Source organism: Triticum aestivum, chromosome 5A (genome assembly GCF_018294505.1).
Source record: "Triticum aestivum cultivar Chinese Spring chromosome 5A, IWGSC CS RefSeq v2.1, whole genome shotgun sequence".
NCBI lineage: Eukaryota > Viridiplantae > Streptophyta > Magnoliopsida > Poales > Poaceae > Triticum > Triticum aestivum.
Window position 1 is genome coordinate 477701094 of NC_057806.1, and position 13231 is coordinate 477714324.

General features: G+C 46.8%; 1 protein-coding gene across 2 annotated transcripts; it reads left to right on the forward strand.

The window, feature by feature from the left end:
- The first annotated feature begins 3676 nt into the window (after positions 1 to 3676).
- LOC123104169 (FT-interacting protein 7) lies at positions 3677 to 7550 on the forward strand. 2 transcript variants are annotated; one of them, XM_044525930.1, is made up of 3 exons: positions 3677 to 4011; positions 4710 to 4773; positions 4865 to 7550. In XM_044525930.1, the coding sequence occupies exon 3, from the start codon at positions 4955 to 4957 to the stop codon at positions 7277 to 7279; it is 2325 nt and encodes a 774-aa protein (XP_044381865.1). In that variant the 5' UTR covers positions 3677 to 4011; positions 4710 to 4773; positions 4865 to 4954; the 3' UTR covers positions 7280 to 7550. The 2 variants fall into 2 exon arrangements, with proteins under 2 accessions (XP_044381865.1, XP_044381864.1); XM_044525929.1 differs by having other exon boundaries at positions 3677 to 4007.
- The last annotated feature ends 5681 nt before the right edge of the window (positions 7551 to 13231 follow it).

Here is a 13231-nt window from a genome sequence, read left to right on the forward strand (position 1 = left end):
ATTTCAACTCGAATTTTCTTCCTCCGAACTGCCATTGGCTAACAAAGAAGGGTACAATCTTTCATCGTAGGTAAATCCTTGCCTTCAAGTTGGCATGTGAAGTATTGTGACTGCTCTTACAAATAATTTTGTAGTATATTGTAAGGATATCCAGCAATAGTTTCCTGTAAACTGTTATTTCGGCAGTCAAAAGATAATATGCCATTAAATCAGGAAGGAGCCTTGCATATCCCATCACAACTATTTCTTTCCTATTTTTCATAATAACCTTTGTGTTTATTGTCTTCATTTTGAAATCTATCTAGCAACAAACTCAATGCAATATTGATACTTCTACCATACAAAGTGTGCTATGTTTCACCTTTCAAAAAAAGTGTGGTATGTTTCAAAACACTAGCATTGGTGTCTTGTACCTATTACTATTGCTTAAAGTTTAGGTATAATGCCTTCACATATTTGTATCAAACACTAACATTCAGTATTACAAATAGACGGGCGCAGCAACGCGCGCCATTCATGATCTAGTGTTCTTAAAAGATCATCATTCTAGATATAGTAAGATGACATGCCATCCAAGTCATGAAAAAGGGTGTTTTGAAGAGACGACTGTTAACTTATGCTCGAAAAAAACTGTATTTTTTAAGAAAGACGACCATTGGTTAAGTGCGCGGATCCAACTAATGGTTTCTCTGAAGTATGAAAGATTGCAAATGCCTACCAAACAGTCCCAACTTCCATAATTCTCGCGGTCTTCCCGTGCATTACACTTGTTTCCTCCTTCGTTTTTGTTTGGATCTTGTGTTGGTGCTAGGCACTCAAAGTCGAGTAGTTTCTTAGAACATCGTCATTTTTATAGGGTAAGATGACACACCATCCAAAACACAAAAAATAGGTTTGGATAGATGATAGTTAACTTCTGCTCAAAAGAATTATTATTTTTGGAAAATGAGGACAATTTGATAAAAGTGCGAATTCAACCAACGTCTTCTCTTAAGTTTGAAAGGTGGCAAGCACTCGTCAAATAGTCATGCACTTGTCCTAGACTTTTCACGTGCCTTCCACTTGTTTCCTCTTTCGACTTTGTTTGGATCAAGCGTCGGTGCAAGGTCCAATGGTGTTCTTAGAACATCATATATGGTAAGATGACACACATCCATGCTACTATTTCATTCCTGCCTACCTTCTTTCTATAAGAACATGTGGTTATTATCCAGTGATGTATAGTGGCATGTAAAGTTATACTAGACTTACCTTGACTTTTTTTACTATTACACATCCATATTTCTTGCTTAACTTGCATCCCTACAAACACAATATACACCATGATGAAAACATTGTATGAAGCAGGTAATTATAGACCATTTCAAAGAGAGAGGAAGGGGCATCCGCCTGTTTCAGCTCTAGCCCCTCTCTTGCTAAATTTATTACATTTTCTATTGTGCCTTCGTTTCAGGTCACGGCTATGACATTACTATACGTCATTTTGCTAGTCAGGTGGTCAGGTGCAAGGTAGAGCATGCATTAGAATTTTTAGTTGTGTCAGTGTGGATACAAGGCCTTCAATCAAGGATTGAGACGGGCAAAATTGGAAATAGAAGCAACTCATCGCACAAGGGTAGGAAAAAAGCACACGTAAGCAAGTGCACTATATTAGAAAATAGAAAATAGCAAACCAAACCTTCTAATCCAAACATATTAATGGACTATCCTCTACAACAAATAGTTCTTTTGAAGATATGATTCTTAACTTCTGCTCGGAAGAAAATTGTATTTTTTAAAACCGATGACTTGTTGGTGAAGTGCGCAAGTTCAATCAATTGTTACTCTTAAGGTCGCAATTTTTTGCCACGTAATCGCACACTTCCCCTACTTCCACACCTTCTCATCATTTCCTCTTTCAACTTGTTTGAAACATGTGTCGGTGCTAGGTATTTCGACTCCAGAGCTGATATCAAAAGATCATTCCTTTTGTGTTATCAGATAGAGTGAGACAATATGTCGTCAAAGTTACGTTAAAAGCTTTTTGAAGAGATGATTGTTAACATATGCCCTGAAGGAAATGCATTTTTGAAAAGGACGACCATTAGGTAAGCGCGCGGATCTAGTTAACGGTTACTCCGAAATTGAATTTAAAAAGTCACTAATGCCCGCCCACGTGGGCCCACGCTTCTCCCGCTCTTTTCCCCACACCTATCCCTAGTTTTCTCTTTCGGCTTGTTTGCGAGCTCGTGTCGGAGCCAAGTATTTTGGAGTCGATCGGTGTTCGTAGAAGAATCCCTTTTGTTATCAAATAGAGTAATAAGGTGACACGTCGTCCATGCTATGACAAAGGCATTTCAGGAGATGGCCGTTAGGTTAGGTACAAGAGAAATTGAATTTTCAAAAACCAATGACCACTAATTGAGTGAGAATATAACCAATGGTTACTCTGAAATGAATTCGCTTCCCTTTCTTCGTCCAAACCCATGGTAGCAAAAACTGAGGGAAGGAAGGCCAAGACAACCCGATATGGAGCACTGACGAGTCTTTCTTGCAGAGCTTCCATCGCATCCCTCTTGAACAATCGCCATCCACCATGGAGAACGACCGAAGGAGGAGAAAACCACCACTACATGACGCTCGCAAGCGCCGAAAAATAGCCCCAGTTCAGCACATCACCAAATACCCCAAAGGCAAGCATTACTATATACCTAGCTAGCCCTACACCTAAAGATAGCTATACTCTGAACAAGGACTCGCTCTCCACTCACATCTCCACACCGACCAGCGTATGGTAAACTTATTGAAGCTTTCTTTCACTGCGTGAAGCACTTCTATTCCAGCTGGATTTGCGAAAATGATCAGCGGACACGCGTGTTCCCAAATTGCATTACCATTGCTTCACAAGCATCACTGAAAGCACTAAAATAGGAAAAAAAATGGAATTACAAACCACCAATCTAGCGCAAATATCTTCGCTTTTCTACAACTCCTTAACACAATGATCCAAGTCTCTAATTTCATTCCTCATGGCATGCTTCTCATTATGAGAAGCGGTACCGACCATCAACGACATGGACGAGCAACGACTGAAAACTAGGGTTCATCATTTGAACCGGGGGAGAAGAGATGGATTGATTCGGTTTGGGTCGAGCAAACGAAAAGAGACGATCAATTATTATTTCTGGAAAAAGAGAAGAATTTCATATCAAAGCCCTAAGGTAAGATGGGGCAAATTATACGTACTACATTAAGAAGCAAACAACTCCCGTAAAAAAGAAGAAGCAAACAATTCCAAAGTAAGATTAAAATCATCTCTTCTCTCTCTAGAAAACCAAATCCTCCCTGAATCGACGAACGGAATGAAAATTTTCCTTAAAAAACGAGTTGGTCTCACGACAAGAATACTTTGTCACCGTCATCATCGCACAAAGGAACCAACTATAAACAACTCACTTCCTCGGCGGCTTCTCACCAACCAAACACCGATAGACCATGTCCTCACCCCTCTCGCACTCTCGCCGCTGATCCAGAAAAATGCTTCACACACGCACACCTCCCTCGCGATGCCGGTGCACGCACCCGGTCCACGCAGCACGCGCGCTAGCCGCCGACCGGGGTCCAGCCGGGTCGCCCTTCGCGTGGCCTCGGTCGGTCGCCCTCCCCACGCCGATGAGAAAAGCCACCTCGGGGCCCACCCTGTCCGCCGCTTTCCCTCACTCTTCCACACTCTTCCTCAGTCTTCCCCCTCTCGCCCCCCTCTCGCTTATCCCTCTCGGCTCCCACCTAGGGTTCTTGCCGAGGAGAAAAGCCAAAGATCGATCCATGAGAGTGCCTACCGCCGGCGGGGAGCCACTCCGGCGTGTAGATCCGGTGGTCGGCCACCTCAAGATCTACTGAAATCTTTCAGCATTGCCCCCTTGCTCCTGTTCTCGACTCCCGGCCAATCTCTGCTGATTCCGAATATCTCCTCCTCCGGTTCCGTCCTTTCCGAGATCCCCGTTGTTCAGATCGCGTGCTGGAATCTGGTACGTGAGTGCGCAGTCCCGTGCTCTTCCCTGTCGCTTTTCCCTTTATTTTATTTTTCTTGCTTGCCACGAGGGAAGATCTGTAGGGGTAAGCGATGCTAGTTCACGGTAAAAAGAATTTCTAATGGATGGAGGATCTAGGTCCCATGTTCTTCCCTGCTGCTACGGTTTACAAGTTCTTACATGGTTTCCATTCTTAAATAGATTCATGTTCTTCCCTGCTGCTACGGTTTACAAGTTCTTACATGGTTTCCATTCTTATATTAGATTCATATTTTACCTTTTCTGATGCGCACAGACATTCCTGCTGCCATCCGTTTTGAGGTATATGAGGTTATTTTTATGCAGCGCTTAGTTAAATCCCACGCACCCGGCGCCGCATCTAGATCTTCTCCTATTTTCCTAGTTTAAATGTACTGTTTTAGTTCTCCTTGGACTGGTAGTTAAAGCCGTGGGTTCTCTTCATGTTCCAAAATTAACACCGGCTAGCTGTTCTTCATGATCCAACAACTTACATGCTGTTTCAGCGTTTTCTCAAGTCTGAGTTACCGCAATGTGTAGAATAGGGCTAGCATAACTCTACTGTTGTCCTGCTTGATACGTACAATGGATTTATGTTGTCGTGTCCCCAGTTCAGTCGCTATACTTGTCGCCGATGTTTTTTCAAGATTGGTGATGTAGATGTTTTTCCCCACATGGCAGATGGAGAATTTTCTCACGAAATGTTCGGTTGAAAGCGACCTTGGCTGAATTGTTGATTGCAAAGGTGCCAACCTCCTCTTCTTTATGTACACCAACCAGTCATTTTGTTGCCTATAATAACCATTTAAAGGCCGTGCTTATTTTCTATTTTGCAGCTATTCTGGGGAATCAGTCGCTGTTGGCTGTATCTTTTTTCCTTTTCTGATCCTGAGTAGAAATTGTTTGGTTGAAGACTGTCATTCAAGATGATGCAGAGGCCATTCCGCCCGGAGGAGTACTCCTTGAAGGAGACTACTCCTCACCTTGGTGGAGCAGCTGCAGGTGACAAGCTCACCACCACCTATGACCTGGTTGAGCAGATGCAGTACCTTTATGTTCGAGTGGTAAAAGCGAAGGAACTTCCAGCTAAGGACCTCACTGGAAGTTGTGACCCGTATGTTGAGGTGAAGCTTGGGAATTATAAGGGCACAACTCGGCATTTTGAGAAGAAGACCAATCCTGAGTGGAACCAGGTGTTTGCCTTCTCAAAGGAGCGCATTCAGGCATCAGTAGTGGAGATTATCGTCAAAGATAAAGACTTTGTTAAAGATGACTACATTGGACGGGTTATGTTTGACCTTAATGAGGTCCCAAAGCGAGTTCCACCTGACAGCCCGTTGGCTCCACAATGGTATCGCTTGGAAGAACGGAATGGGCACAAGGTCAAAGGAGAGTTGATGTTAGCTGTTTGGATGGGTACTCAAGCAGATGAAGCATTTCCTGAAGCTTGGCACTCTGATGCTGCGTCAATCCCTGGTGATGGCCTTGCAAGTATTAGATCAAAAGTTTATCTTACTCCTAAGCTTTGGTATCTGCGTGTCAATGTCATTGAAGCACAAGATCTTATACCAAATGACAAGACCAGGTTCCCTGAGGTTTATGTCAAAGCAATGTTAGGAAACCAGGCTCTTAGAACCCGAGTATCACCAGGCAGGACTCTGAATCCAATGTGGAATGAGGACTTGATGTTTGTTGCAGCTGAGCCATTTGAGGAGCACCTGATTTTGAGTGTAGAAGACAGGATTGCTCCAGGAAAGGATGATGTAATTGGGAGAACTGTCATTTCACTGCAGCATGTAGCTCGGAGGCTGGACCACAAGTTGCTGAACAGCCAGTGGTATAATCTTGAGAAGCATGTGATGGTGGATGGTGAGCAGAGGAAGGAGACCAAGTTCTCAAGCAGGATTCACTTAAGAATTTGTCTTGAAGGTGGATATCATGTCTTGGATGAATCGACACATTACAGTAGTGATCTAAGGCCAACTGCCAAACAGCTGTGGAAGCATAACATTGGGGTCCTTGAGCTGGGTATCTTGACTGCGCAGGGCCTGTTGCCTATGAAGACGAAGGATGGACGCGGCACGACTGACCCTTATTGTGTTGCTAAGTATGGGCAGAAATGGGTGCGTACAAGGACTATCATTGATAGTTTCACTCCCAAGTGGAATGAACAGTACACTTGGGAAGTGCATGATCCATGCACTGTGATCACTATTGGTGTATTTGACAACTGCCACTTGAATGGCGGGGAAAAGGCTAATGGTGCACGGGATACCAGAATTGGCAAGGTCCGCATCCGCCTCTCAACGCTAGAAACTGATCGGGTGTATACCCACTCATACCCTCTTATTGTTTTGACACCTGCTGGCGTTAAGAAAATGGGTGAGGTACAGCTTGCTGTCCGGTTCACATGCTCATCACTGTTCAACATGATGACTCTGTATTCACAGCCCTTGCTGCCCAAGATGCACTATATACACCCGTTGTCTGTGATCCAGGTTGATAACCTAAGACGCCAAGCAACCAACATTGTCTCAACCAGGCTGAGCCGTGCAGAACCGCCACTGCGAAAAGAAATTGTGGAGTACATGCTGGATGTGGATTCTCACATGTGGAGCATGAGAAAGAGCAAGGCAAACTTCTTCCGTATCATGGGTGTCTTGAGCCCTCTGATTGCAGTTGCTAGATGGTTTGATCAGATCTGTCACTGGAGGAACCCACTGACGACTATACTGATCCATGTCCTCTTTGTGATACTGGTCTTGTATCCTGAGCTGATACTGCCTACAATCTTTCTCTACCTATTCCTGATTGGAGTGTGGTACTACCGGTGGCGGTCGAGGCAGCCTCCGCACATGGACACTCGCCTCTCACATGCGGAGACCGCCCATCCTGACGAGCTTGATGAAGAGTTTGACACCTTCCCTACATCTCGCCCACCTGACATCGTCAGGATGCGGTATGACCGCCTCCGGAGCGTTGCTGGGAGGATCCAGACTGTTGTTGGTGATCTTGCAACACAAGGAGAAAGACTGCAGTCTCTGCTGAGCTGGAGAGACCCAAGGGCCACCGCGCTGTTTGTGACCTTCTGCTTCATCGCTGCGATCGTCCTGTACGTCACACCATTCCGTGTTGTGGTCTTCCTTGCAGGCCTGTACACCCTGAGGCACCCGAGGTTCCGCCACAAGATGCCGTCTGTCCCGCTGAACTTCTTCAGGAGGCTGCCGGCAAGGACTGATAGCATGCTGTAAGGTGCAACCGTCTCTCTCGCTCCGTGATCTGGCGCCTTCCTTGTTTCGGTGGCTCGATGCTGAGCATGTTCTATAGCTGCAACTGAGATGATGCTGGGGTCGAAGCGCGGTTGCCAAAAAATTGAACTGAACTATGTCGTTGTTTGTAGTCTTTTCAGTTGCTTGTGTGTCTGTTTTGGGACGGTTTTGAACCTTTCCTGTTGACGACTGAAACGCCTGATGTGTGACTAGTTATTATGCATGTATGCCGCCTGAAGAAATTGTGCTATCACCCGAGCTTCTGCTGTGTCCTATCATCTTTTGCATTTGCATCTAGCAGTGGTCGGCCTGCATGAGAAGATTCAGTGTGCGCCTGGGACACTGTTAATGATATTTTTGCTGAACGACTGAAGCGTGAACTGAATCCATGACGGCATTTTGCTGTCACTGAACCTGGGTTGGTATATGTGTGCATGTAGTTTCAGGTCAAGTATGTACAAGTAGTTGCGTGCTGCGCCTTCGTTTACCGTTTATGCATCTTCTCTTTCGTCCCATTTTTCTCATAGGAATGCTGATCTATCGTCAGTTGCTTCAGTTGGAGCTGCTGCCAGTATTGGGATCCTACTTTTTTGTTGCACTTCACAGATGGAGTGTTCCTTCACTCGCCCGAATATGACCAAGAGTTTGGCATTTATCTCCCAAATTTGAATGCCAACTCCTCGAATGCCAATCGACATGTTGAGGAAATTGCGCTTGTCCATGAATTTCTGTTTTTGATCGATGTACACACGTTCAAATATCAACTTCTTAGGATGTAATACATTCAAAAACTAATTGGCTCCTGTCTTTGCATCTCAAGCACCTATACCAATTTAGGATACTATATACACATTTTATAAGGATTTAGGTATGTGCGTCGGAAATATCGAGGTCCACGTACTTGCTTACACTTTTCCTCTCAAAAAGAGAAGAGAATGCCCCTAATGCTTTTCAAAGTACATTCATACTAGTTAGGTAGACACATGTGAGATATAAAAGAATGCTGGCTGCCAACACTAAAGTTGAATGGATATTAATATATCAGTACTCAGTTAATATATCACGTTTCTTCGGACGTCAGACAGCGAGACATACATACGAGTTCCAATCGAGCTTCTTAAGATAATCGTCCATCCATACCGCCAGCAAAACCAGACGACCAAAGATAAAGCATGCGCACACAGCAGCACTAACAATGGTCGCGCCATGGGGCGAGATGAGATCTGCGTGCCTCAAAAAGAAGCAAGCAACCTTTCCAAAAGAAAAAAAAAAAGGAAAAGAAGAAGCCAGCAATGCATTTGTCCGTCTTTTGCGTGTCGCGCAACATGCTTCCATGGCCTCAGATCTACCATGTTCCGTCTTGACATGTTCCCCTGCCAGTATATGCAAGAACAATGGAAGCAAGCGAAGCATCAGGTAAAGTAAATCTCAACTGATGAACCGCCTGCTAAATCTACCATGGTTAACTCGCGTAACCCACCAGTAAGTTGGCGATTCATCACCAGCATTTCATGGATCCACCAACAAGATACCAATTCATCACTAATGTCTCGAGCACAGAGAACCAGGTACTTGAAAAATTCTGCATAGAAACAAAAAAAAATCCCATCAAATTCAATTTGTTAATTTTTATTTCCTTTATTTTTAGTATTTGAAGTAATTTTGAACCCCCCTTATGGTATATTCCTGTGGGGCATAACCCCACTTCTCCTGCCTGGCCATAGCCCCCACCCCTATTCCTGCGCCCCTCTAACACTAAACCTTGTACACACCCTACCCTCTACGTGTCATATACTCTACAACTACAACTCTCTAGTTATTCTACTTGGTGGTAGCTTTACTGAGGCCGTCCTTAATAAAATGGTGGAATCTGTTGGGCATAAGCCACGGCGATCGCGTCGGGCGTGCGTGTGTGCACGCGGGATGGATCGGGAGCGCGGCGTGCGTGACCGGTGTGTGTGCATGCTTGGTAGTTAGCAAGCGGACGTGGATGATGCATGCGGAGTCCGGCCGCGTCGAGCGCGTCGTGTGCGCGGCCTGGGCATGCGGATCGTGGAACGCGTCGTGAGCGAGCAGGCCGGAGTGGGGTGTGGCGTGTGTGTGCTATATAGCTCCCTCCTGTGTACTGGTTCTCGGGTGAGCTAGGTCGTAAGCCATGTAGCCGAGTGGCTGAGTTTGTGCTCAGGTAAGGAAATACACAAGGACGCCGTACGTGCGGCGGGCGGAGTTCGTGCTCCGGCAAAAAACACTTGTGTACTTGCGTCTTTCTTCTTCCTTGAGAGCTGAGAGAGTGGATAGAGGTGCTGCTGAGCGAGAGGAAGAGGAAGGCCGCGGCAACAACAATTGGCATCAGAGCCTCAAGGTTCGAGGGGTGGTCGTGGCATGTGGCGGCGTCCCTGGCGAGCGCGACGGACATGGACACGTCGGCTGCGATGCGCGGCCATGCACGGTGATGCCGTGCGCGCAACAAGCAGCGGCGATCGCGGAGACGAGGAGGTCGTGGAGGACCTGCATGGTGGCGCAGAGGCTGCGGCGGCTCGACGCAACGACCGTGGAGGCGCTGCGGTTGACGGCGCAGCGGTGTAGGGTAAGCGCGGCGGCGAGTTGGGCGCGACCGGTGCGTGTTATGGGTGCGCACCGGATGCGTCGGACGCGTCGTGGCCGCGGGAGTGGACCGCGTCAGGGCACTGTACCTGGTTGCGCAGATCGCGTACGTGCGCGGCGGGAGCGCGGGGATGTGGGGACTGCGCGCGAAGGGCACGACGGCATGGTGGCAGGCTTGGCAGCGACGTCAGGGCGGTGGCGGCTACAACGACTTCGACGGCACGGCAGAGGCCGCAGCGGTGCGGTGCGGCGGCCATGGCGACATCGACGACGATGGACTCACCTGTTGTAGTTCGTGGCTTAGGAGGGTGAGTGTTGGGCATAAGCCACGGCGATCGCGTCGGGCGTGCGTGTGTGCACGCGGGACGGATCGGGAGCGCGGCGTGCGTGACTGGTGTGTATGCTTGGTAGTTAGCGAGCGGACGTGGACGATGCATGTGGAGTCCAGCCGCGTCGAGCGCGTCGTGTGCATGGCCTGGGCATGCGGATCGTGGAACGCGTCGTGAGCGAGCAGGCCGGAGTGGGGTGTGGCGTGTGTGTGCTATATAGCTCCCTCCTGTGTACTGGTTCTCGGGTGAGCTGGGTCGTAAGCCATGTAGCCGAGTGGCTGAGTTTGTGCTCAGGTAAGGAAATACACAAGGACGCCGTACGTGCGGTGATGAAGCTATGTACCTAGGGTAGGGTCATGGACCTGTCCAGACTGACCTACCCAAGGACACCTCCAGAAGAAATCACATTTCAATCGACTTGGCGGTGTTTCACTCGACGAACTCGAAGACACTCGACCAAGAAGCAACCACTCGACCAAGATCCAACCACCCGACGGCCAGGAGACCTAAAGTCACTCCGCACGCTAACGGTCGGTCATTAAGTAGCTTTTATGGTCATCATAGCACTTTATTAGGGGCGTTACCAGTAACGCCCAACCTTAATGTACTTAAAACCCTGCATAACTGAGGGCCGGAGGGGTCTAGCGGACTCTATATAAGCCACCCCCTCCTCAGTGTAAAGGGTTCGCACCTGAAAGTGCGTTATATCGACTAGAGGGGGGGGGTGAATAGGCGATTTTTATGAAAGTCTTCAAAACGTGGAAGTTTCGAAGACAAACGATAGAAATAAACCTATTACCATGCAGCGGAAGGTAGACTACACTGGGCAAACCATAGTCAAGTATTCAATGAAGTGAGAGCACAATGACTAATAGCAGCAATGTAGTAAGGATCAGGTAGGAAGATGTTATGAAGCCAAACAGAACACGCAGTCACTCAGTGAAGACAAAAGATAGTGCAAACATACAATGACTTCACAAGGAGTAACAGTAAGTAAAGGGAAGGGAAGGATGAAACCAGTGACTCGTTGAAGACAATGATTTGTTGGACCAGTTCCAGTTGCTGTGACAACTGTACGTCTGGTTAGGGCGGCTAGGTATTTAAACCTGAGGACACACAGTCCCGGACACCCAGTCCTGAACACGCAGCTCAGGACACCCAGTCCTCACCGTATTCCCCTTGAGCTAAGGTCCCACAGACCTCGCCCAATCACTCTGGTAAGTCTTCAAGGTAGACTCCCAAACCTTCATAGACTTCGTTCACCGGCGATCCACAATGTCTCTTGGATGCTCAGAACGCGACGCCTAACCGGCTGGAGGATTCACAGTCCTCAAGTGTAATAAGTCTTCAGATCACACAGACAAGAAGACTTAAGTGATGCCTAATTCTCTTTGGCTCTGGGTGGTTAGGGCTTTATCCTCGCAAGGAATTCTCTCTCAAAGGCTTCGAGGTGGGTTGCTCTCAAACGACAAAAGTCGTACTCTAACTCTGAGTAGCCAACCATTTATGGTTGTAGGGGGTGGGATATTTATAGCCACTAGGCAACCCGACCTGATTTGTCCGAAATGACCCTGGGTCACTAAGGAACTGACACGTGTTCCAACGGTCAGATTTCAAACTCACACGGTAACTTTACTTGGGCTACAAGCAAAGCTGACTTGTCCGACTCTAGACAAGATTCGCTCTCATAGTCTTCACTCGAAGACATAGGTTTTGTTTAAGCATCACTTCAGTCATTCTGACTGGTTCTCTTGGACCCCACTTAACAGTACGGTGGTTCCTATGACTCAACGAAGAAGAAAAAGAACTACGAAAGATCTAAGTCTTCGAGCTCCATAGGCTTCATGCGATGTCTTCTCTTGTCATAGTCTTCAATGTGAATATCTTCATATACCACCTTTGACATCAATGTCTTCATACATTTTTAGGGGTCATCTCTGGTAGGAAAACCGAATCAATGAGGGACTTCTACCTGTGTTATCCTGCGATTCTCACAAACACATTAGTCCCTCAACTAGGTTTGTCGTCAATACTCCAAAACCAACTAGGGGTGGCACTAGATGCACTTACAATCTCCCCCTTTTTGGTGATTGATGACAAACTAGTTGAAGTTTTCAACGGGGAATATAATATGTGAAATTGTAAAGGATAAGGAATTGTCTTCATAAGTTGCAAGGGCTCCCCCTGAAGATGTGCATATAAGTAATTTGCTTTTGGAATGCAAATGCACATGGCAGGTTGTGCTTGTGGAGATCCTCTTCAACTTATGATGACAATCCACTATGCATGTGAAGGTATGTGAAGATAATGACATGCATAATGGAAAATGGACGTCTGCAAAATGATCTAAGCGCGGAATTTATCGTCGCACATGTGGAATTTATCATCGCATCACGAGGTGGCAAATAAGTAGCAGACGACCATCGAGTTTAAGTGTTACAACTCAAAGAACCAACTGTATCAAAGCAAACGAGAGTTGTAAGCACGAAGCAAAAAATATAAAGCACCCGCTTGAAGACTATCAAACTCATATGCGTCTCCCCTTTTTGTCAGTAAGGACAAAAAAGGTTTGAAGACATAGAGCATTTACTCATTCCCATGAAGAGTAGGTGAAGCGGGAGGGTCGTCGGTGGTGTTCGGCGGTGCAGAAGAACTTGGAGCAGTGTCGAAGCATGCTGAAGGAGGTGGCGGTGAAGTAGCATCGTCTTCATCCTCGATCACTCTGGCATTCATAGTTGCAGTAGAGGAAGAGAACTCAGAGTCTTCAAGAGATGGAGTTCGTCGCAGCACTGCCCTTCGAGGAGGTGTGGAGTCAAACTTGAAGCGTTCAGAGAAGTCATCCTCTTGAAGATCATCTTCAGAACACATCAGCATCAGCCCTTTCCATGTGCGTCGAGAGGTTTCATGGGCAACAAAGGCATTCTTGGTGGCAAGATTGCGAATGCGATTAACATCCACCAAGAGGCTTTGCATTTGACGCTTCAACCAGTCATGATGCCTA

Excerpts from the sequence above, each read along its gene's own strand:
- LOC123104169 (XM_044525930.1), top strand. The coding sequence starts at position 4,955 with ATGATGCAGAGGCCATTCCGCCCGGAGGAGTACTCCTTGAAGGAGACT.